Raw genomic sequence first — 23,156 nt, forward strand, 5'->3', positions numbered from 1 at the left:
CCCCAGATCATGACCCCAGCCCAAGGCAGACACTTAACTGACTGAGCCACCCAGGCGCCCCACTAATAGAATTTTCTAATGTGTGTGTTTTTGAAGGGGAGAGGGAGAGAGAGAGACAGAGGAGAGGGAGAGAGAGAGAGACAGAGGAGAGAAATCAAGAATGAATGTAAGGTGTTTGCATGAGCTGAAAGAATGGGGTTGCCATTTATTGAGATGGGAGAAGAATGTGGAAAGGGCAGCATTCTGGGGGCAAATCAGAAATCTGATTTGGAATATGTTAACTTGGAGATGCCTTTTAGGCCTCCAAACTCAGATGATAATAAGTCAGTTAGATACACAAATCTTGAGTGTAGGGACAAGTTCTAGGCAGAGTTAATATATATAAAGTGCTTAAAACAGTGCTTTGGATGTCCTTTTAAACTAAGTCATGACTCTCTTTTATTCAAAACTCTCCAGTGACTCTTCAGTTTATTCAGAGACAAAGGCCAAATCTTTACAGTGTGCCTACAAAGCTCTCTGTAATCTGCTTTGCCCCACCCCCAACTTCTTCTGCTTTGGTGATGGTAGTGGACATTTAACAAATAAACTCCACAGTACCAGGGGCTTAACATAACTGAAGTTTATTTCTTGCTCACAAAACAGTCCAGTGTGGGCGCACCTGGGTGGTTCAGTCGTTGGGCGTCTGCTTTCGGCTCGGGTCGTGGTCCCGGGGTCCTGGGTTTGAGCCCCGCATTGGGCTCCCTCCTCAGTGGGAAGCCTGCTTCTACCTCTCCCACTCCCCCTGCTTGTGTTCCCTCTCTCGCTGTGTCTCTCTCTGTCAAATAAATAAATAAAATCTTAAAAAAAAATAAAAAAACAAAACAGAACAGTCCAGTGTGGGTATTCTTGGTCAGCTGGAGCCTTTCCTCTATGTGCTTGATTCAGAGATCCGGGCTCCTTCTGTCTTCTGTTTTACCATTCTTTTTTTTATTTTATTTTTTTTTATTTTTAAAGATTTTATTTATTTGACAGAGAGAGAGACAGTGAGAGAGGGAACACAAGCGGGGGGAGTGGGAGAGGGAGAAGCAGGCTTCCCGCTGAGCAGGGAGCCCGATGCGGGGCTCCATCCCAGGACCCTGGGATCATGACCTGAGCCGAAGGCAGACGCTTAACGACTGAGCCACCCAGGCGCCCCCTGTTTTACCATTCTTTAGAACCTTAGAATCCTCTACTTCTAGCTGGTGGAAGGCATAAAAGAGAGAGAGAAGCCTTATTTGCTTCTTAAATACCCTGACCCAGCGGTGACACACATAAATTCCTGCACACATTCCATTGGTGAGAACTAGTCACGTGGCCACATCTAGATGCAAGTGGGACCGGAAAAAGTTGCCATGACCAGACAGCTGCTTCCTAGGGACAACTCCACACACTGTGGAAGGAGAAACATTTTTTGGTGAACTACAAGCTAAATCCACCACACCTTCTACAATCTTCTACCACTCCTCCCACCCCAACGCTTCTAGCTACCCTAGCCTTCTTATAACTCCTTGAACACTCTAGGCACACTTCGGCTTCATGCCCTTTCCTGGAATTATCTTCCCTCAAATGTCCCCTTGCTCTCTCTCATGTCCTTCATCGTGAAATGGGTGCCCCAATATGCCACTTATTAAAACATGTCCCAGATATATGAAAGTCCTTTTTCCATTGATTATTTTTTAAAAAGATTTTTATTAATTTATTTAACAGAGATAGAGAGCACAAGTAGGCAGAGCGGCAGACAGAGGGAGAGGGAGAAGCAGGCTCTCTGCCGAGCAGGGAGCCCTATGCGGGGCTCGATCCCAGGACCCTGGGATCATGACCTGAGCTGAAGGCAGCCGCTTAACTGACTGAGCCACCCGGGCGCCCCTCCATTGATTTTTAAAAATTAATTTAAGAGGGACGCCTGGGTGGCTCAGTCGGTTAAGTGTCTGCCTTCGGCTCAGGTCATGATCCCAGGGTCCTGGGATGAGTCCTGCATAGGGCTCCCTGCTTAGAGGGGAGCCTGCTTCTCCCTCTGCCTGCCGCTCCCCCTGCTTGTGCTTGTTCTCTCTCTCTCTCTGACAAATAAATACATAAAATCTTTAAAAAAATTAATTTAACAATTTTCAAAGCAATCTTGTGAAAGGTAATAATGATTATTCTTATTCCAGAGAGGTTAACTGATGTGCCTCAGCTCACACTGCTAGTAAAAGCAGGAGTGGGGATTTATTTTTTAATTTTTTATTTTTCTTAAAGATTTTATTTATTTATTTGAGAGAGGAATGAGATAGAGACAGAGAGAGCATGAGAGGGGGGAGCGTCAGAGGGAGAAGCAGACTTCCTGCTGAGCAGGGAGCCCGATGTGGGACTCGATCCCGGGACTCCAGGATCATGACCTGAGCTGAAGGCAGTCGCTTAACCAACTGAGCCACCCAGGCGCCCAGGAGTGGGGATTTAAACACTAAATCTAAAGAGCATCCAGTTCTGTTTTCTCTCTGACTCTCAAAAGAAGCAATCACTCTGCCAAAGGTATTTCCTACTGGGAAGGAGATCACTTTATGGTTGAGTATTCTGGGCCTCTGAGCAGTTACATTTCCCAGGGCAAATTAATACAGTTGGGCTTTTGTTTCAAACTTGTGTTTTATGAGTTGAGTTAGTGTGAGAGATCTCCCAACACCTGCTTGCCCTGGATGCATCGGATAAAAAGTCTCTAGACTTTCAAACTGAGGACTTTTAAGTCTTTTTCAAGTCTCTTCTTCCATATCACCCCCAGTGGTCATTTTAAGATGTCGGTCAGATCATATCATTCCCCAGCTCAAATTCCTCTAAGTTACCACTCCTGACACATACTCTACAGGATAAATTCTCTGGCCTGGCATATGAAGCCTTTCCTGCTCTGTCCCTCTCCTCTTTCCCTGGTTTCATCCCCTTTTAATTCTCCATTTCACATTGAAATGAATTACTTGCTGTTGCCTGAATGTACCATTTTAATCTGTCACTCCCAGTTGTCGCCCATGCTTTCTGAAACATCTTTTTTTTCCCTCCCTTTTTATTTGAGGAATTTCTTTGATCCTTTGGAACTCACGTTGGATTATACCGTCTTCTGGAAGCATTCCCTGACCATCTCCCAACCTGGGGAGATGCCCCAGATGCTGTATAATTATTTAGCTCTCTGAGCCCCTCTACTGCCTCTGTGTCCCCAACATAGGATGGAGTGGGGCATCATCCTGAATAGGCTTTGTGAAGCTACCTTCTCCTCCCCACTTTTTTTTTTTTTTTTAGCCCAATGCAGAGCTTAAACTCACGATCCTGAGATCAAGACCTGCACTGAGATCAAGACCTGAGCTGAGATCAATAGTCGGATGCTTAACCAACTGAGCCACCCAGTGCCTCTTCTCCTCTCCTTTTTGTCCCATCAGTTCAGGCAGGTTACATACAGGGAGGGGCAGGTGCTATGGTTCCCAGTGATGTTGGCTGTGACCTCCAGGCCACCCTCCCCAAGGGAACCAATGCTTGAGAGAAGTACCCAGGAGAGAACCCAGGAGAAAACCCATGGTTGGCCCTTGGGGAAACCAGCTGCTTTCCAGAGTCCTTAGTGGCAGCCTGCCAAAGCAAACCTCTTGCTGGAATAAAAATTAAAAAAAATATATTATTATTTATAATAATATGGTATGCCATCTATGTTCCAGGCACTATTATGACCATTTTACCAGTTTGCACATTTATCTTATGTAATCTTCACAAAAATATGACTGCTGGCACCTGGAGAGTGCCTAAGGTCGCATAGTAAATGACAAAGTCAAGATTCAAATCTGAGCATTCTGTTTCTAGAGCCCATGATAGTAACCATCATACTATATTGCCTTCCTGGCTTCTGATCTCCAGTTTCCTGCCTATCTTCTGTGTGAAACCAAATCAGAGGGTCCCAAGACAAGGGCTAGGAGGCAAGTTTCTCCACTTTCTCTCAGGAGGACCGGCTCAGAGATGGATCTGAAAATTCTCATAAGTGGAAGGGGCGCTCCTAAGTGGCCTGAGCCTCTGGAGGCTCCAGGAGAGAAAAGGGGACAGTCTGGTGCATGGGAAAAGGCCTACCTGGGGTGGTGGGTGAGGGAGCTGGGAGCTGACCAGGAGGAGCCCAGGATTCTTGTCCGGGTTTTGTCTCTTAGAGTCTATATAGTCCTTGTTTCTTTCTAAGCCTTATTTCCCCATTTGTAAAAAAAGGTAAATATGGGACTGGCTGATCCACCTCCGCCAAAAAAGGGGGCATCTTCAGCTCTCCTGAGGAAAGGGCAGGGCACGGAAGCCAAGGTGCAGGGGCTGAGGGAAAGAGCTATCTGGGGTCTAGGTCTAGCCTGGAGATGGGACGAGGTGGGCTGCCGAGCTCAGTCCTGCGACCCCATCCCTGTGACAGGGCCGCGTTAAGGAGACGTCGGGACCTCCAGTGTGAGCAGTAGGTGGGGGGACAGAACATGGACCAGGGTCTCAGCTCTGCGGCATGCGCCCACTCATCCCTCACCTTCTTATCCTCTCAAAAGGAGTCGCAGCCTCGAGGGGGTGGCGGTTGCGGGTGACCAGGCAGTGGCCGGCCGCGTTGCGGCGGCCGCCTGGGAAGCTGCGGCCCTTCGGGCCCGAAGAGCATCACGTCATCCTTTCCGCCAGGCGCCCGCCCCCTCCCCGACGGCGCCTGCGCAGGCGCGGCGGGAGGGGGTCGCGGTGGGGGCTCTCCTCCGCGCATTCCGCCCTTCTCCAGGCTCGCTCGGGTCGCGGCGCTCTCGGCTGGCGGCGGCGGCGGCGCGGAGAGGAAGGCGTCCAGGATGCGGCGCGGGGCGGCCCGGTGCCCCCCTGCCCCGTCACGGCAGCCGCGGCGGCCGCGGGGACCGGGCCAGGGCCGGGGGCGGCGGCCCGAGCCGCGGTAGCGGCGGCGGCGGCGGGAGGGGCGGCCTGAGGGCGGGCGGGCGCCCTGGTGCGGGGGCTCCGCGCTCCGCACGGCCCGGCCCGGCTCGGCCCCGGCGCCATGAGCGGCGGCGGCGGCGGAGGGGGCTCGGCGCCCAGTCGTTTCGCCGACTACTTTGTCATCTGCGGGCTGGACACCGAGACCGGGCTGGAGCCGGACGAGCTGTCGGGTGAGTGCGCGCGGAGCCCGGGGCTGCTTCCCCGCGCCCGTTGCGGCCGGGGACCCTTGAGGAAACCTCCCCGCTTTGTCCCGGGAGCTGGGCGAGGGCCGATGCGCAGGACCCACGGGTGGCGCCCGGGAAGGGGGCGTCGGGCTGGAGGTGGGGAAGCGGGATGAGGGGTTCTGAGTCGGGAGGGGTCCGAACGGCCCCTACGCCCCTCTGCGCTGTGGTCCTGTAGTAGGGGACCAGGAGGAGGGGGAAGCGTTGTGGGTTCTGTCTGGTGACTTAGTACAAGATGAAGGTAAGCCTGTTGTCGAACACCCGCTAGGGAGGGAAGAAGGTATTCCACATCTCAGTTGAAAGTAAGTTCCACCCAGACTTTAAAAAAAAAAAAAAAAACAAGGAGAGCAAAACAGAAACTTGTGAGTTTTTCTGGCCTCTTCCCAAGAAGCCAGTTCCTCAAAACCGTTCTAACTCAGCCCTGGGCTGGGCCCCCTGGTTTCATAGGACATGAAGTAATAAAGTGAACTTGAGCCACAACAAGAAGGGTGAGAACTCTCTTAGTTCCAGAAAGGGCCTGTACCACGGGGCCATGCCTCTTTTTATGAAAAGTAATTGGTGGCTGTTAGGAGACCAGCTTCATTCGTGAGTGAAAGGGGAGATTCTTGGTTGGGTAGTGATGCTTCTCAAGTCATCTTTCAAAGGGGATGTGGTAGGAAAGTGAAGATGGGGCCCAGATCAAATTGACAAGAATTGAAGAAGAATGTCATAATTGTAAAATCCCCATGAATTCCACTGCACTGTCATTGGAGCCTTTGAATTGCAACAGTTTTGAAAAAGTTTTTGTCTGGAGTGTCCAGTTTGCAGGTTTCATGTGCGTGGAGGTTTGTTATATCATCCTGATTTGATGAGGGATCTTCCTTTCCAGTGTTTTGTCATGATGTATTCACCAAAGTTTCCTGAAAGTGATTATGCTATTGACTAATTTTACCTTGCTTCGGAGATAATAGGACAGGGTTTTTTTTTTTTTGTTTTTTGTTTTTTGTCACCGGAGAAATTCCAATGTTTCTTATGAAAAAAAATTTAGGTGCATACTTCAAATGACAACAGTAGACCATCTTTTAAAAAACACGATAAATTGGTGACCTTTAACAAGGTCAGAACAAATACACTTTTCTCAAATTAATACTAGATGGAGAAAAAAAATCATGAAGCAGTAATGCTCTTAATACTAGGCCTTTTGTTGGGGCAACATTATTGTTTCAAGATCACTTTTTTAGGTCTTCAAATTCTTATAATACAGATGTTAGTTTTTCATCTATGTTTCATATTTATTAAATTTGTGACTTTGTGATGTAGTTGTTGGAATTCGGTTCATAATGTTGGAGCTGGAAGAGACCTCAGAGAGGAAAATGAGCCCCAGGAAGGACAGTAGGGCCTACATTCTGTTAGTTAATTGCCTGACTTTTGGTTCAGTGCTCTTCTCTTACACTAAACTGCATCACATTGCCTGGTTGGGTCTTCAGAAAACATTAACATGTTGAGAAGGACTAAAAATAACACAGTTCTCCCCAGTAAAAGAAACTTTAAAGTGGTGGAATACACAAGTTTTTTTTTTTTTTTTTTTTTATGCTGTGCTTTTGAGTGTCTACTAAATTATATAGAAATTTGATTTTAGGGATGCCTGGGTGGCTCAGTCGGTTAAGCGTCTGCCTTTGGCTCAGATCATGATCCCAAGGTCCTGGGATCAAGTCCCACATCGGGCTCCTTGCTCAGCGGGGAGCCTGCTTCTCCCTCTGCCTGCCACTCCCCCTGCCTGTAGTCTCTCTTTCTCTGACAAATAAATAAAATCTTAAAAAAAAGAAATTTGATTTTAGAAAATAAAGAGAATGGTTTGCAAATGGTAAAGCATAAGAATGAAGCTGGGAAGTGATGTGTTAGTGAGAGCATGGGTTTTGCAGTTAAACATCATGGGTTTTGCAGTTAAATATTACCCTCTGCAATATGTTGGCTATCTCTGTGACTATGGGGCAAGTTTGATAACTCTGCTGGGATCTTCATCTATAAAAAAGGAAATGTAAGTAAAAAGCATTTCATCAAGTAGACACTCAAAAATCTTACTTTTCTTTTAGTGAATATCTGTTAATTATCTGTTTTTTCAGCAAGCTAAAATTATATCCCTGTGAAAGCTTATTGGGAGAATAGAGAAAGGGGGAATCAATTGTATAAAATGTGTGAAGAAAGAGTATTTTTTCTGTCTTTTTAAATGTGGTTGCAGTAGTGGAATGCCAAGACCATTTATTCAGTAGGTGGCCTTTGTTCGAATGGGCTCTGATTGAAGGGTTTCTTTTTTGCCTTCATTTCATTTCTGGTGAGTTGGTAGGGGAATCTGGACTACCCAGGGGGAATCTGAATAAAATAAAAACAGAATACAAATAGCTTTATGCAGGTCAGTCTTGAGACTCTCCAGGGTGCATTTTCTCTCCATAGCTGGCCTTATAGCTCTCAAACTGATGATGTCATAGTAAGTGAAACTATAAGAAATTGTGAATTGCACCCAGGTCTTTAGGGAGGTACTGAGGAGTCTAAGTTCTCTCTATGCAAATTAAGTTCTATACTTCAGATAATTTCTATACTCTTACAAAGGGAATCCAGAACAGGCAAATCAAAGACACTTATTTGTTCCTTCTAGTTTTGTGGAGAAGGATTAAGATTCATTCTCATGTTGCAACAATAAGCATAGAGCTTGCTGTGTTGAATATAAACTCAAATCACTGGATTGTATAGGATTCACTCCCTGCCACTTCCCCTTTCTTTCAGACTTAAGTATTTAGGCAAGTCATATGCTTATTTGTTGTGCAAGGAACTGAGGAAGGTATGAAAATTGTTTTCTGGTTAGTTGAAGTATTATGGGTTGGAGGGGGAGGTGATCAATGAATGAATTATAAGTTTAGCCAACTTTAGGAAATAGTGTCTGCTTGTTAGCGTTTTGAGCTTGTCAGAGAGAGAAGCAAATCTGTAAGAATTGCCTTTGATTTATGTTTTCCATTCCTGTTGGCTCATCCTAAGTGGGGAGGCAGATGGTAGTAGAGTCCAGTCCCTCTTCACCCCTTTGATGCATGGATGTCCTGGGTGTCTTAGTTTACCCTTTTTCTTCTTGTGGTCGCCACCAGTGACTGCAGGAGAAGGCTTACTGTGAGATGGGATTCCTGAGTTTAACTTTCCCTGTCTCTGCCTGAGAATTAAGGTTCCAGAATACTTGTGACCTATTTCTTACTTTGGAATCTTTTTAAGTTCCTCTGAACTGACCTGCACCTAGCATTGAGATGTATTCTTGGTTCATGCATCCACTACTCCCGTTTTCCCAGGTTCTGAGCAGAGGGCCTTGCCAAGAATTGAAGAGAAGGGCTTGGGGCCATAGATAGGAGACTGGCCAGTGTACTGTATGAGTCTATTTAGAATACTGAGAATATACTGAAATCATCTCTTAATATCAGTTAGAAGAGAGAAAAAATGCTTACTGACTAGGAAAGTCAGAGGACTGGTGAGATCATATTCCTCCTTAACCATATTGAGCAGTGAATTTAGAACCTAAAATTCATGGCATATCAAATGTGGAAGCATGGTTCAAGAGATTATATAAACTTCTGATTTTACAGATGAAGAAACTGAGGCCATGAGAAGGTTGGAGAATATTTTTCTCCCTTATATGTCATTCTTCTTTTCTGCTATTGGAGTGATGCTTTGCAGTAATCCATTGAGTAGAGGGGACAAGTAAAATATTTGTTTGGCAGGGGCAGGAGCAGACATTATGGCAGTTCTTCTGGTGCAGGTTTCTGTTTCATGTTAAAGAAGAATACTATGTGTGATTTTCATGAGGGATATCTTATTTTTTTTAGCTTTTTCATTTCATATAATTTCACACTGAACATTGACATGAATAGTACAAAGAACTTCAGTACATCCTTTTTCCAGATTCACTGATTAACATTCTGCTCCATTTATTTTATCACTTGTATGTGTATGTTCTCTTTCTTATATATACCTATATATAGACAACTTCATTGTGATGAAATTCATATACCATATAATTCACATATTTAAAGTGTACAGTTTAGTGGTTTTTAGTATACTTACAGAGTTGTACAATCATCAGTATAGTCGATTTTAGAATATATTCATTACCCCCCTGCCCAAGACCCATACCCATTAACAGTCACTCCCCATTTCCTTCCAACTCTGTAACTCTCCTCAGCCCTAGGCAACCACTAATCTGCTTTTGATCTCTATAGATTTGCTTGTTCTGGACATTTCATAAAATGGAGTCCTATAGGGTCTTTGTGACTGGCTTTTTTCATTTAGCACATTTTCAAGGTTCATCCATGTTAAAGCATTTATCAGTATGTTATTTCTTTTTATGGCTGAATAGTATTCTGTTGTAGGACTATACCACATTTTATTTATCCATCAATTGATAGACATTGGGTTGTTTATACTTTTTTTTTCTTTTTTTAAGATTTTATTTATTTATTTGACAGAGACACAGCGAGAGAGGAAACACAAGCAGGGGGAGAGGGAGAAGCAGTCTCTCCACCGAGCAGGGAGCCCGACGCGGGGCTCGATCCCAGGACCCTGGGATCATGACCCGAGCCGAAGGCAGATGCTTAACGACTGAGCCACCCAGGCGCCCTTGTTTATACTTTTTGATTACTATGAATAATGCTGCTGTGAACATTGTGTACATGGTTGTTTTTTTTTTAAGATTTTATTTATTTGAGAGAGAGAGTGAGAGAGCACAAGCAGGGGGGCGGCAGAGGGAGAGGGAGAAGCAGGCTTCCCACTGAGCAGGGAGCCTGATGTGGGGCTCGATCCCAGGACCTTGGGATCACGACCCGAGCTGAAGGCAGACGCTTAACCGACTGAGCCACCCAGGCGCCCCTGTACATGTTTTTGTGTGGAGATATCTTTGCATTTCTCTTGGGCATATACCTAGGAGTGGAATTGCTGGGTCATATGGCAACTGTGTTTAACCTTTTGAGAAATTGCCAGACTGTTTTCCAGTACAACTATACCAGTTTACATTCCCACTAGCAGTGTATGAAGGAAGGTTCCACTTTCTCCATGTCCTCACTAACGCTTATTAACTTTATTTTTGATTATAGGCATCCTAGTGGGTGTGAATATGTATCATTGTGGTTTTGATTTTCATATCCCTGATGGCTAAGGATATCTTATATAAAAGAAAAAAAAGAGGCTATCTCTTTCCAGAGATGAAGTGGCTATAAAAAGCTTGATGAGCCAGTTTCAAACAGGGAGTCAGTATGAGATAATTTTTATTTTATTTTTATTTTCCTCTGCTAGTCTTTCAATTTTATGCAGGTTCTCTCATGGTCATTGTATAAAGGCATCTCTGCTCTGAATCCTAGACTCCTAGCTGAAGCAAAACTCAAATCCTGGTAGCTTACCTCAAGCGTCTGTGATAACTTCCAGAGGTCAAGGTTGCTGTATCAGGGGAAGATTTCCTAAGTTAGGTCACATATTTCCTGTTTTAAAGTTGAGCAGAGGAGAAGTCAAGAGAAGAGATCAACACACAGAAAACAGAGCAGTCCAAGGCAGTTAAAAGTACATGCTGGGGCGCCTGGTTGGCTCAGTGGATAGAGCATGCAACTCTCCATCTTGGGGTCATGAATTCAAGCCCCACATTGGTTATGGAGCCTACTTAAAAAAATAAAAAAATTTTTTTAATTACATGCTAAATTTAATTGGAGAGACTGTATATTCTTAAACATGAGAGAACCCCACTTTGTACTCCCTCAGGTAGGGAAGATCACATTGAAGGTAAGTGGATTTACTTGAATGGCACTGGAGCCTTGCTCCTCTCTTCTTAGGAGGAAATCCTAAATCACAGTGTTTGGTGCTTAAACCAAATTCTCTTAAGACTCTGCTCTGCCCTTCCTTCCCTCCTAGATTAGAAACAGTTTTTGTTTTTTTTTTTTTGCCTAAGGTGTCCTTTGGCAAGCCCGTTTCCAGTTCTATATCCTTTTATAAGCTTGTTTTCTGGCTAACTCTGGTGGATGGCATTCTTGGACTTGGCTTGGCTCCTCAATTCCTCTGCCATCCCTGGATATGAATTACTGTCAAGGGGTCTTAGCGGTCTCTCAGGAACCTAGGTGTGCATGAGGGAACCTGCTGGATATGGCATAGGATCCAGTGAAAGGGAGAAAGACTTAACTTTTTAGAAATCGGTGACTTAGGGAATTCAGTGATTACACATAGGCTATCATTGCCAGATTTTTAGATTTAGTTTCAAAGGTTACTAAGTGAGGCAGATAATGGACAAATGTCTGTGTTCCAGATGTCCTGTGGTAACTGATTTTAGTTTGGAGTATATGGAACCCCTGGACTGGGTTTATGAGTGACAGAGTCCTGTCATGGTGGAAAATGAGAGCATGTGCCAGCTCTCAAGCTATTTTCAGTATGCTCCTAGAGGATCAGATACGACTCCAGGAAGTAAGATGGGAACAGGTATAGTTTAGATCATCAGGTTTCTCAGATGTTATACTAAGGTCTAATATCTGAGACCTTAAGTATAATATTTTATACTTGGGATCTGTCATAGTTTCCTGTTAAAGGTAGTCAGGTTAGTAATATTTTTTTGTTCATTAGTGTGATGGGTAAGTCAAGTCAGAATTTTGCTAGGCCGTCTGTGATCTACTGTATAGGTGGAACTAGCTGGGTTAGTCTAAAATAGAGTTTTCATGGAGTGCTGAGAGTCCTAAGCAGGGAGAAGAAGGTTTATGGAGGTTCCTTTTGTTAAGCTTCATTCCTCTGTGAGTGTGGGATTCCTTGGCTTCTAAACTATTCCTAGTTGGCAAAACATAATATGAGTGTGTGTTCGTTAATATTGGTCACAGAATATTTAAAGAGTCAGAGCTAGAAATGAGAGATAATCTTTCCATCACTTTTGACTGATGGTAATGATTAATATTTGTGACTTTATAGTTTTGCAGTGTACTTTTAAAGAGTTTTAAAATTTTTTCAGCCCTACTTGAAATATAATTTTTTGTCCATTGCCACCTGGCAAATTGGAAAGAACTGTCTATCTTCTGCCTGCTGTCACACCATTGATGAGATTATTGTTTTTAGTTATAGATTTGGGAAAACTGAAGCAATGGCTTAATCATTGAATAGCAGAGCTATGGTGTGACCTTTTTTTTTTTTTTTAAAGATTTTATTTATTTGACAGAGAGAGAGATAGCGAGAGCAGGAACACAAGCAGGGGGAGTGGGAGAGCGAGAAGCAGGCTTCCTGCCGAGCAGGGAGCCCGATGTGGGACTCGATCCCAGGACCCTGGGATCATGACCTGAGCCGAAGGCAGACGCTTAACGACTGAGCCACCCAGGCGCCCTGGTGTGACCTTTTTAGTTCAGTCCCCAACCCACATTGCAGTAGGGGAGCTCTGTTGGGAGAGGAACCAGGTCACTCATGGTCTGAATTGTAGTTAAGGCTGGTTGTTATTTTATATATGTATTTTCCTGTCTACCCCACTCTTATCAGTTCTGGAAATGTCTTTCTTAGAGCAAATAGTTACTAGGGCTTTGTTTCTAAGAAGCTCCCTTTTTGGTGTGGCTGTTTCAGGATGTTTAATGCTTTTTTGTCTGAGGTTTGTTTTCTTTGAAAAAAAAAAAAAAGGGTTTGTGTCTGTTAACCTCAGAAATCCCTCAGCGTAGGCTGTAGTTTGCATATTTTGTGGTTGTAGTTTGGGGGCTGGCTGTAACTTCTGGTTTACCATATTCTGTATAACGAAAAAATATTATGGGAAGCAACAAAGAAACTTCCGGGATTTTTAAAAGCAGGCAGAGGAGGAAATGATTTAGAAATGATAATCATAAGCCACAATTTGTAATGGATAAAACCAGTTTACAACAAATTACATGCATATTTATTTATTTAAAAAGATTTTATTTATTTGACAGAGAGAGATAGCGAGAGCAGGAACACAAGCAGAGGGAGTGTGAGAGGGAGAAGCAGGATTCCCGCTGAGCAGGGAGCCCGATGCGGGGCTCCATCCCAGGACTCTGGGATCATGACCTGAGCCGAAGGCAGACGCTTAATGACTGAGCCACCCAGGCGCCCCTACATGCATTTTTATTAGACATTAGAATTACTTTCCACAGGAATGTCAAAGGACTTGGTTCTTTTCTCAGTTGTGTTATCAGCTGATGTCCTTTTCTTTCTTTGGTTTTGCAGTTTTATTTATTTATTTATTTTATTTTTATTATTTTTTAAAGATTTTATTTATTTATTTGACAGAGAGAGAGAGAGCACAAGCTGGGGAGCAGCAGAGGGAGAGGGAGAAGCAGGCTCTCTGAGCAGGGAGCATGATGCCGGGGGCTCGATCTCAGGACCCTGGGATCATGACCCAAGCTGAAGGCAGACGCTTAACCGACTAAGCCACCAGTCACCCCTGTAGTTTTAGAATGATAGCCTTCTGACACTGTTTTAGCCTAGTTATGAAGATAGGTATTGATTATTGTTATATTGTTGAGGAAAATTAGAGATTTTATTTTATGTAAGTTAGGTGTCCCTTTTCTTGTTTTTCCCAGAGTGTTTATTTGACAATGACCATTAAAATTTTTCTTAATTTTTCTTTTACTGATGATAAAAACTGTAGGTCATTATAAAAATTAAAACATTACAAAGTTATGTTATAAATTCCTGTTTCCCAGAGTTAGCTAGACAAATTTCTTAGCTTTGCTAAAAGACAGTGCTTTACATAGTAGTTGCTGATAAAGATTTGTTCTATTAATTATGAGATGATAGAGGCTGTCTATTCAGATTTTCAAAGAATTGTATATAATCATGTTTTGTTTTGTTTTGTTTCTGATATAAAGCACAGGACTTAACCTTTAGAATTTAAGCCAAGCTTCCACAACTTTTCTAAGTGCTGAATAAGTGATGAAATGTGGAGGTCTGTAGAAGAGAGGAATAGCATTGATTGTTTTCCCATACTCAAAAAGTTGAGGGCCAAAGTCAGATTTAGAGGTAAGATGGTGATGGAAGAGGTGTTCTGTACTGCATTCCAATTGTTTTATAATTTTTAATTTATAAAACTAAATTTTTAAAAATATTTATTTTATAGAGAGAGCATATGAGCAAGGGAGGAGCAGAGGGAGAGGGAGATAACCTCCAGCAGACTCCGTGTTGAGCACAGAGCCCTATGTGGGGCTCCATCCCATGACCCTGAGGTCATGACCTGAACTGAAATCAAGAGTCGGACGCTCAACCCACTGAACCACCCAGGCGCCCCTATAAAACTAAATTTTATAATAGTTCAGATGAACCTGCCTTTTTATTTTTTTAATGAATCTGTTTTTTTTCTTTTTTTTAAATTTTATTTTATTATGTTATGCTAGTCACCATACAGTACGTCATTAGTTTTTGATGTAGTCATCCACGCTTCATTGTTTTCGTATAACACCCAGAGTTCCATGCAGTACGTGCCCTCCTTAATACCCATCACCAGGCTAACACATACCCCCACCCCCCCTCCCCTCTAACACCCTCAGTTTGTTTCTCAGAGTCCAGTCTCTCATGGTTCATCTCTCCCTCCGATTTCCCGCTCTTCATTTTTCCCTTCCTTCTCCTAATGTCCTCCATGCTATTCCTTATGTTCCACAAATAAGTGAAACCATATGATAATTGACTTTCTCTGCTTGACTTTATTTCACTTAGCATAATCTCCAGTGCCATCCACGTTGATGTAAAAGTTGGGTATTCATCCTTTCTGATGGCGGAGTAATATTCCATTGTATGTACGGACCACATCTTCTTTATCCATTCATCTGTTGAAGGGCATCTCAGCTCTTTCCACAGTTTGGCTATTGCGGACATTGCTGCTATGAACATTGGGGTGCATATGGCCCTTTTCACTACATCTGTGTCTTTGGGGTAAATACCCAGTATGAATCTGGTTTTAGTTTATTTAACCAGTTCTATTGACTCAGGATCATGATCTCTTATTGGGAAAAAACCAAAACAAATATCTAGGAGTATCACCCGCTGAACTGACAGCCATTCCAGTTTGCTACCTCTGAGCTTCTGTATGTCCAAATAGTATTTAATCCCTTTCTTTGCTAAGTAGTTACTTAATATTCTTCTCCTAGCCTTCTCCTTTTTCACATCTGTATGAAACACATTCTTTCCCCTGCATTTCTATTGTGTGGAAAGTGGTATTTAATCATTTGTGGTTTTATCTTCTAGAAGAATGTTTAGTGTTTTGTGGAGGATTGTTGGTCTGCTGATCTTGCTCTGTTAGCTGCTTAGCTCAGTTGGTTATGAGTGTGGTGCATTTAATGAGGCCAAGGTCATTGTGTCGGTCTCCATAAGGACCAGCTAGCTTTGTTCTGTCTACTTTTGTGCTACTCTCAGCTCACCATCCCACTGACAAGGACACTGTAGGTTATAGGGAACACAGGTAAGAAAGTGAGGTTAGAGTAGCATTTCATCCTGTTATAATAGATGATAATTAAATTAATAGGTGTTTATTGTTTATTGAATACACTTCAGTGGCAGGTATGAGATGGCATTATCCCCATTTTGCACATTAGGGACCTAAAGTGCAGAGAATTTAAATAATGTGCCCAAGGTCATATAGTAAGAATTGGAAGCCTGTTTTCCCTGTCTCCAAAGTCCTCTACCACACTTTTCTCTTACTAAAAGACCAACCTGATGATAGGACACTTGTTTGCATAGATGTGTGAGATACAGTTGCTGTCCTTGAGCTCATAGTCTTTTGAGGAGGCAGGCATATAAATCAATTAACTTCAGAAAAGATCAGTTCCTTATATAGGGTTCAGGAGAGGGAAAGAGTACTGTTCTCTAGCTTTGTAGTTTATATCTTGCAAAATTTACTACAGAGGGCTTAGCTCTGGGTGTGACCCTGAACAAAAACATATTCTCTCTGATTTATTCATTGATTAATTCAGTGCTCATTTAATATGTGCAAAAACACCTGTGGACCTGTACATAAACTATAGAATCTGAGGGTTGGAAAAAACATGTTTGAAGATCATGTTATTTTTCTCTAAAAATAAAACTTTGAGTTATAAAATACACATTTCTTATAGGGAATTTAGAAATTACGGAAAGGTACAGAAATAAGTGACTCGTAATTCTTCTATCCAGAATTAAGCTGTTAGTATTTTGATGTCTTTATGTAGTTCCTTCTAGTTTTTAAACGTTTTTATTGCAATATAACTTAAACACAGATCCTAAGTATACAGCTCAATGTATTTTTATGTATGTATGCATGTGTGTATACACAGATCAGTTCTTTCCAGTTTTTACTAATGTGTGGGTGTATGTGTGTATACTTCTACATACTGTGATAAAGTGAAATATAAAATTTTGTGTTTTGATTTTTTTCACTTAATGTTCTATAATGAATATTTCTCAGTATCATGAAGTATTCTCCTAAAATTTTGTTGATCCCAGTGAAGAGTTAATCACAGGTAGCAGAAACTCATTCAGACAAGCTAAAGTAAAAAGGATTTCTTTCAAATTCTAACATGTAATATATTTATAAATAACATCTTAAAAAGAATATCCAACATAAATATAAAGATCTATGGAATATTTCAAATTTTTCTTTTTTCAGATATCCTTATACCTATGTTTTTATACTATGGGAGTCATTCTGTAAGGTTAATTGCTAAAACTAGACTTTGTTGAGTCCGAGGAGTGCACATCTTAAGTTTTAATAATATTGTCAAATTTCCTCCTCAACAGTTTAGACTCTTAACACAGTGTTTAAGATTCCAGTTTCTCTACATCTGTAATAAAATGTTAGGGCTTTTCTAAAATGTTTCCAATCTGCCAGAAAGAAAATATCTTGTTTTAATCTGAATGTAATTATTTGAGGCTGAGAATCTTTTCATATGCTTCATGTACATTTGTATATTTCTTCTATGCATTACCTGTTCAGGTCTTTTCTTCGCATTTCCATTGTGTTAATTATCTTTTTTTCATTGATTTGTGGAAATTGTGTAGTAGGAATATTTTGATTGTCAGGAAATATATTAAAGCTTCAAAAATACTTGCAGTGAAAATATATATGTACACTAGTATATATTTATAAATTGGGATCATAAATGTATTGTGTACATACTGCCTTTTGAATATATTATTATATGTCAGTAATTTTTCCATGGTATTAAAAATGTCTTGAATAGTCTCATGCCATTTAATATTTTTCATAGATATGCTTTTAATTGTTATTTAATTCCAAAGTATGGGTAAACTGTAAATTTTTTTTTGAACTGTAAAAATTTTTTTTTTTTAAGATTTTATTTATTGACAGAGAGAGAGATAGCGAGAGAGGGAACACAAGCAGGGGGAGTGGGAGAGGGAGAAGCAGGCTTCCTGCTGAGCAGGGAGCCCGATGCGGGGCTTGTTCCCAGGACCCTGGGATCATGACCTGAGCCGAAGGCAGACGCTTAATGACTGAGACACCCAGGCGCCCCTGAACTGTAAAATTTTAATGATTATTTGGCACTTGGGTGGTTTATACTTTTTTATTATAAATAATTTTACACTGTAATACTTTATACAGATCTTGAGTATCTTATTTTTGCTTTAATGTAAATATCGATAAGACATTATTAAGCCAAATTCAATGAATCTTTAAGCACATTTCACACGTAGTGATAAATTTCTTCTCAAAAGTGCTCTACCAGTTTATGCTCACCCCTAATTTGCCATTATTTAATTTCATATATATATATCTATGTATTGTTTGGTGGGGATGGTATATTATACATAACATAAAATTTACCTTTTTAACCATTTAAAAATGTATAGTTCAGTGTCATTTAGTACATTTCACAATGTTGTGCAGCCATCACTATTGTGTAGTTCGATAACATTTTCATCACTCTGAGAGGAAACCCTGTACTTATTAAACAGTCACTCCTTATTGCCGTTCCCCCCCAGCTCCAGGCAACTACAAATCTGCTTTCCATCTTCGTGGATTTGCTTATTGTGGATATTTCATATAAATGGAATCATGCAATATGTGACCTTTTGTGTCTGAATTCTTTCACTTAATGTTTTCAAGGTTCATCCTAGTTGTTGCATATATTAGTACTTCATTCTTTTATTTATTCTTTATTGAAGTATATAGTAGACACACATTGTTACATTAATTTCGGGTGTAAAACATACTGATTGACAACTCTATACATGATGTGATGCTCACAAGTGCAAATGTAGCTACCATCTGTCACCATAAATACTTACAATACAATGAAGTCTAGTAGTTTCATTCCTTTTTATGGCTGAATAATATTCCATTGTGTGGATATACTACATTTTGCTTATCCATTCAACTGTTACAGATATTTGGGTTGTTTCTACTTTTCGGCTACTGTGAATAATGCTGCTTTGAACATTCATGTGCAAGGTTTTGTTTGAACATCTGTTTGGGAATCTACCCAGGAGTGGAATGGCTGGGTCATTTGGTAACTTTATGTATAACCTTTCCAAGAACTGCCAAACTGTTTTCTGCAGTGGCTGCACCATCTTATGTTCTCACTATCAACACATGAGGGTTACACTTTCCCTACATCTTTGCTAATATTAGTAATTTTTCATTTTTTGATGTCATTATGTTTTAATCTGTATTTCCTTACTACTAAGATATTTTAAAAAGAGCTATTTGCTAATCCTTTGTATTTATATTGTGAATTGTCTCTTTATAATTTCTCCTCTTGCTCATTTTTTTTGGGGGGGAGGAGTGGGAAGAACTGAGGTTGGGGTGCTTTGGAAGGTAATTATGGATCTCTTTTGCTTAGGGAGAGCTGGTAAGTTTGCTACAGAAATAAGGTGGCTAAAGAAATGTGATTTGCAACATGTATTTGTTTCCTGTGACTGCTGCAACAAATTACCACAAACTGGGTGGCTTAAAACAATAATTTATTTATTTTCTCACTGTTCTGGAAGTCAGAGGTCCAAAATCAAGGTATTGGCAGGCTGCCCTCTCACAGAGGCTCTAGGGGAGAATAATTAATTGCCTCTTCCAGTCACCATTCCTTGCTTTTGGCCACATTGCTCATATCTTCACATACCTTCTCCTCTATGTCTTCTCTATGTGTCTGTCTTACAAGGATACTTGGATTTAGGGACCACTCAGCTAATCCAGCATGATTTTCTCATCACAAGATGTTTGATTACATCTGTAAAGACCCTTTTCAAATAAGATAACATTCACAGGTTCTGGGGATTCAGATGTAGACCTATTGTTTTGGGGGGCCACCATTCAACCTACTACAGAGGGTCTATAAGGTAGGTCTTGAATTTCCTCAGGTGTGAGCAAGGAGCAGACAGGAGTAAGAAGGAGAGCCCAAGAAGAATGGTTAAGGAGAAAAGAGACTAAGATCACCAGTGCTCTGTACTGTTACTATACTTGATATTCAGAGATTAGGATTCAGAGATAAGATTTTAGGATAAAAATGACTAAGAGTCTAAATTATTTGACACAAGCCATGTAGCTCACAAAAATCAAGCTCTGCTATGGTAGAACATTCTTATCTATAATAAAAATCTTTACTAGCAATGTGATACTGGAACCAGTATCTACTGAACCAGTTAGATTCGTTGTCTGTCATCAGTAATCATCACTGTCATCTCTAGTACTTTTATTTATGCTGTATTTATTCTTTATTATTATTTTAAAAATTGAAATATTCACATTGTATTTATTCTTTTTTGAGTATAGTTGACATACGATGTTACATTAGTTTCAGGTGTACAACATAGTGATTTGACAAGTTTATATGTTATGCTATGCTCACCACCAAGCGTAGCTACCATCTGTCACCATACAGCACTATTACAATATCACTGACTATATTCCTTATGCTGTGCCTTTTATTCCCATGACTTAATCATTCTATAACCTGAAGACTGTATCTCCCATTCCCTTTCACCCATTTTGCCCATCCCCTCATCCTCCTCCCCTCTGGCAACTATCAGTTGTTTGTATTTTCAGGTCTGATTATGCTTTTTGTTTATTCATTTTTTTAAAGATTCTACATATCAGTAAAATCATATATTTGTGTCTTAGTCTGACTTACTTCACTTAGCATAATACCCTATAGGCCCACCCATGTTGTCTCAAACAGCATTATCTCATCCTTTTTTCATGGCTGTGTAATATTTTAGTGTACACACACACACACACACACACACACCATCTTCCTTTCCATTTGTCTATTGATGGACACTTAGGTTGTTTCCATATCTTGCTATTGTAAATAATACTGCAATAAACATAGAGGTACCGTATTTATTCTTTTAAAATAGGCAACATAGGTCTCTTAGAAGAGAAGCAAGAGCTGGTTAGAATTTCCAGACCTTTCATTTACAGAGGAAGGAAGTGTGCTGGAAGGGTTCTGAGTAACTTACCTAAGTTCTCACAGCTGGTTAGTGTCAGAGCTAAGACTTGAATTTGGGGTTCCTTAACTCTTGGTTGAGTGTTTTTTCCATGATACATATAGTATACAAGCAGCACAAACTGATAAATTTGTGATTATTTATTTTTCTTCCTTAAAGCTGAGGTTCCCTACTAGGGTAGTAAAGGAGATATAGTGTAGCCTAAAAGCTGGATCTGTCACGTGGATTTGAAACCGAGATCCTCCATTTACTGTTTGCATGATGGTGGGCAATTTACTTCTCTGTGTTTAAGTTTCTTTATCTTTAAAGTGGACATAGGGGCGCCTGGGTGGCTCAGTCGTTAAGCATCTGCCTTGGGCTCAGGTCATGATCCCAGGGTCTTGGGATCGAGCCCTGCATTGGGCTCCCTGCTCAGCGGGAAGCCTGCTTCTCCCTCTCCTACTCCCCCTGCTTGTGTTCCCTCTCTCGCTGTGTCTCTCTGTCAAATAAATAAATAAAAAATCTTAAAAAAAAAAAGTGGACATTGAATCTATCTCATAGGGTTGATGTAGGATTAAAGGAGTTAATACATTAAATGGCTTGAGATAGTGCCTGGCACATGATGAATATGCATTTAAGTGTTTTCACTATTACTAACATTTTTCTTTGCATCACTTAACTCTATGTAATTTTGATATTGATGCAAAGTGGAGAACGGGTAATAGTACTACATAATTCTCATTTGGACCTGTTAGCAACCACATGAGGTAAGTTCTGTTATTTTTTTGCACTTTATATGTGAGGACACTGATGCACGATATGGTTAAATAACTTGCCTGAGATTGTTCAGCTATTATGTGGGAAGATTGGGATTCAAACTCAGATCTGTCAGAATCTAGAATTCACTTGTTTTTAGGAATTAAACTTTATTGATATCAATATAGAATACAGTAGAGTGCACATATCCAAGTGTACACTGTGATGTATTTTCACAAACTGATGTGTTGCCAGCACCTCAGAATCCTTTCTTGTGCCCCTTCCAGTCAGTATTGGCGCTCTCACCTACCAGAGGTAACCACTGTTCTGACTTCTAACAGCATCGATTAGTTTTGTCTGTACTTTAAATGTAATCAAATGCTGTGCTTTTTTGTGTCTGGGTTCTTTTGCAAGCATCATGTTTGAGAGATTCATTCATATTGTTAAAAGTCGTTTTAGATTGTTCATTCTCACTGCTGTATAGTTTTCCATTGTGTACCTCTACCACAGTTTATCTCCCAGTTCTCCCGTTGATGACACTGTGGGTAGTTTCTAGATTTTGAGTATTAACAATAGTGATATATTATGAATATTACTGTATGTACCTTTTTGTGAACATGCCCTTTGGTCTGTTGGGTGGGTGTTTACCTAGAAGTGGAATTGCTGGGTCATAGATATTCGGTTTTAGTAAATACTGCCATACTGTTGTCCACTGTGGTTGTACCAGTTTACATTCTCACTTGTAGTGCATAAGAGTGTAGGTTGCTCCCTGTCCTCATCAATACTTGGCATTTTCCTTCCTTTTTGTTTTAGCCATCCTGGTGGTTGTGTAGTGGTATTACATTACATAAATTTGCATTTTTCTGGATGACTAATGAAGTTGAGCACTTCTCTAAAAGTTTATCAGACATTTATATACCCTCTTTTTTAGAAGTAACCAAGTCTTTTGGCATTTTTCTTTCAGGTGGTCTTTTTTTTTTTTTCTTACTGATTTAGTGGAATTCTTATATGTTCTAGATACGAGTTTTTTTCAGTTATATATACTGAATATATCTCCTCCTAATTTGTTTCCTTTTCATTCTCTTAATGGCGACTTTTGAAGAACAAAAGTCTTTATAGTATCCAATTTATCACTTTTCTCTCTTTATGTTTAATGCGTTTTATATTCTGTTTAAGATATGTTTGCTGTTGCAGAGTCACAAAGATGTTCTGTGTTTCCTACCAAAGGCTTTATTGTTCTATCTTTCACATTTAGATTTGCAATCTCAGAGCTAACCCTCTTAATCACTATACTGTGACACTACTCTGTACTGCCTGAAAAAAGCTCTTCTACTGTGCGTGCGGGCATGCGCATTGGTGCCACTTTTCAACATTCTACAGAGTGGAAGAGAAACATTTCCATTGCTGTCACAGCTGCGCCAGTAGTACAACAGTGCTTTGATATGACCAAATACAGTGCTTTTGATAGACGTTTAGTAAAACAAATGCTTGTCTTTGTGCTTTGATTTAGTACCAGCTGGTAAAATTTTAGTGTTTAGGAAACTGTAAAAAAAAAAAAAAAAAAAAGAATATTACTATAAGATGTCTTAAGGTAAAGAGAATTCACCTCTGTTACTGAGGGTAACCTGATAGGAGGCTCCCAAATTCTTAAATCTTCTTGTACACTCTAGGGGAGGTGAGGGGGTGATCCTTCATTATAAACTGTGGTTTGAAATTTGGACTTAGGGATATGTTAGTGTTAGTGTTCTTGGAACAGCCATGTTTGCTGCTCTGGGCTCTGCTTTGGGCAGATATATGTTGTCACTTTTATGCAGTGGAGGCTTCCTTCTTGGGAAGGATTTGGGAATTCCTAGGGCA

The 23,156-nt window shown here is 40.9% G+C and overlaps 1 protein-coding gene across 2 annotated transcripts in view; it reads left to right on the forward strand.

Moving 5' to 3' along the window:
• The first annotated feature begins 4,980 nt into the window (after positions 1-4,980).
• DENND5A (DENN domain containing 5A) overlaps positions 4,981-23,156 on the forward strand; it is a 102,415-nt gene continuing 84,239 nt past the window's right edge. For both annotated transcript variants that reach the window (XM_032427393.1, XM_032427394.1), the window contains exon 1: positions 4,981-5,120. In XM_032427393.1, coding sequence (XP_032283284.1) covers positions 5,012-5,120 — 109 coding nt within the window. In that variant the 5' untranslated portion in view covers positions 4,981-5,011. The remainder of the gene's footprint in view (positions 5,121-23,156) is intronic.

The sequence above is a fragment of the Phoca vitulina genome, unplaced genomic scaffold, assembly GCF_004348235.1.
Source record: "Phoca vitulina isolate PV1807 unplaced genomic scaffold, GSC_HSeal_1.0 scaffold36, whole genome shotgun sequence".
Taxonomy (NCBI): Eukaryota; Metazoa; Chordata; class Mammalia; order Carnivora; family Phocidae; genus Phoca; species Phoca vitulina.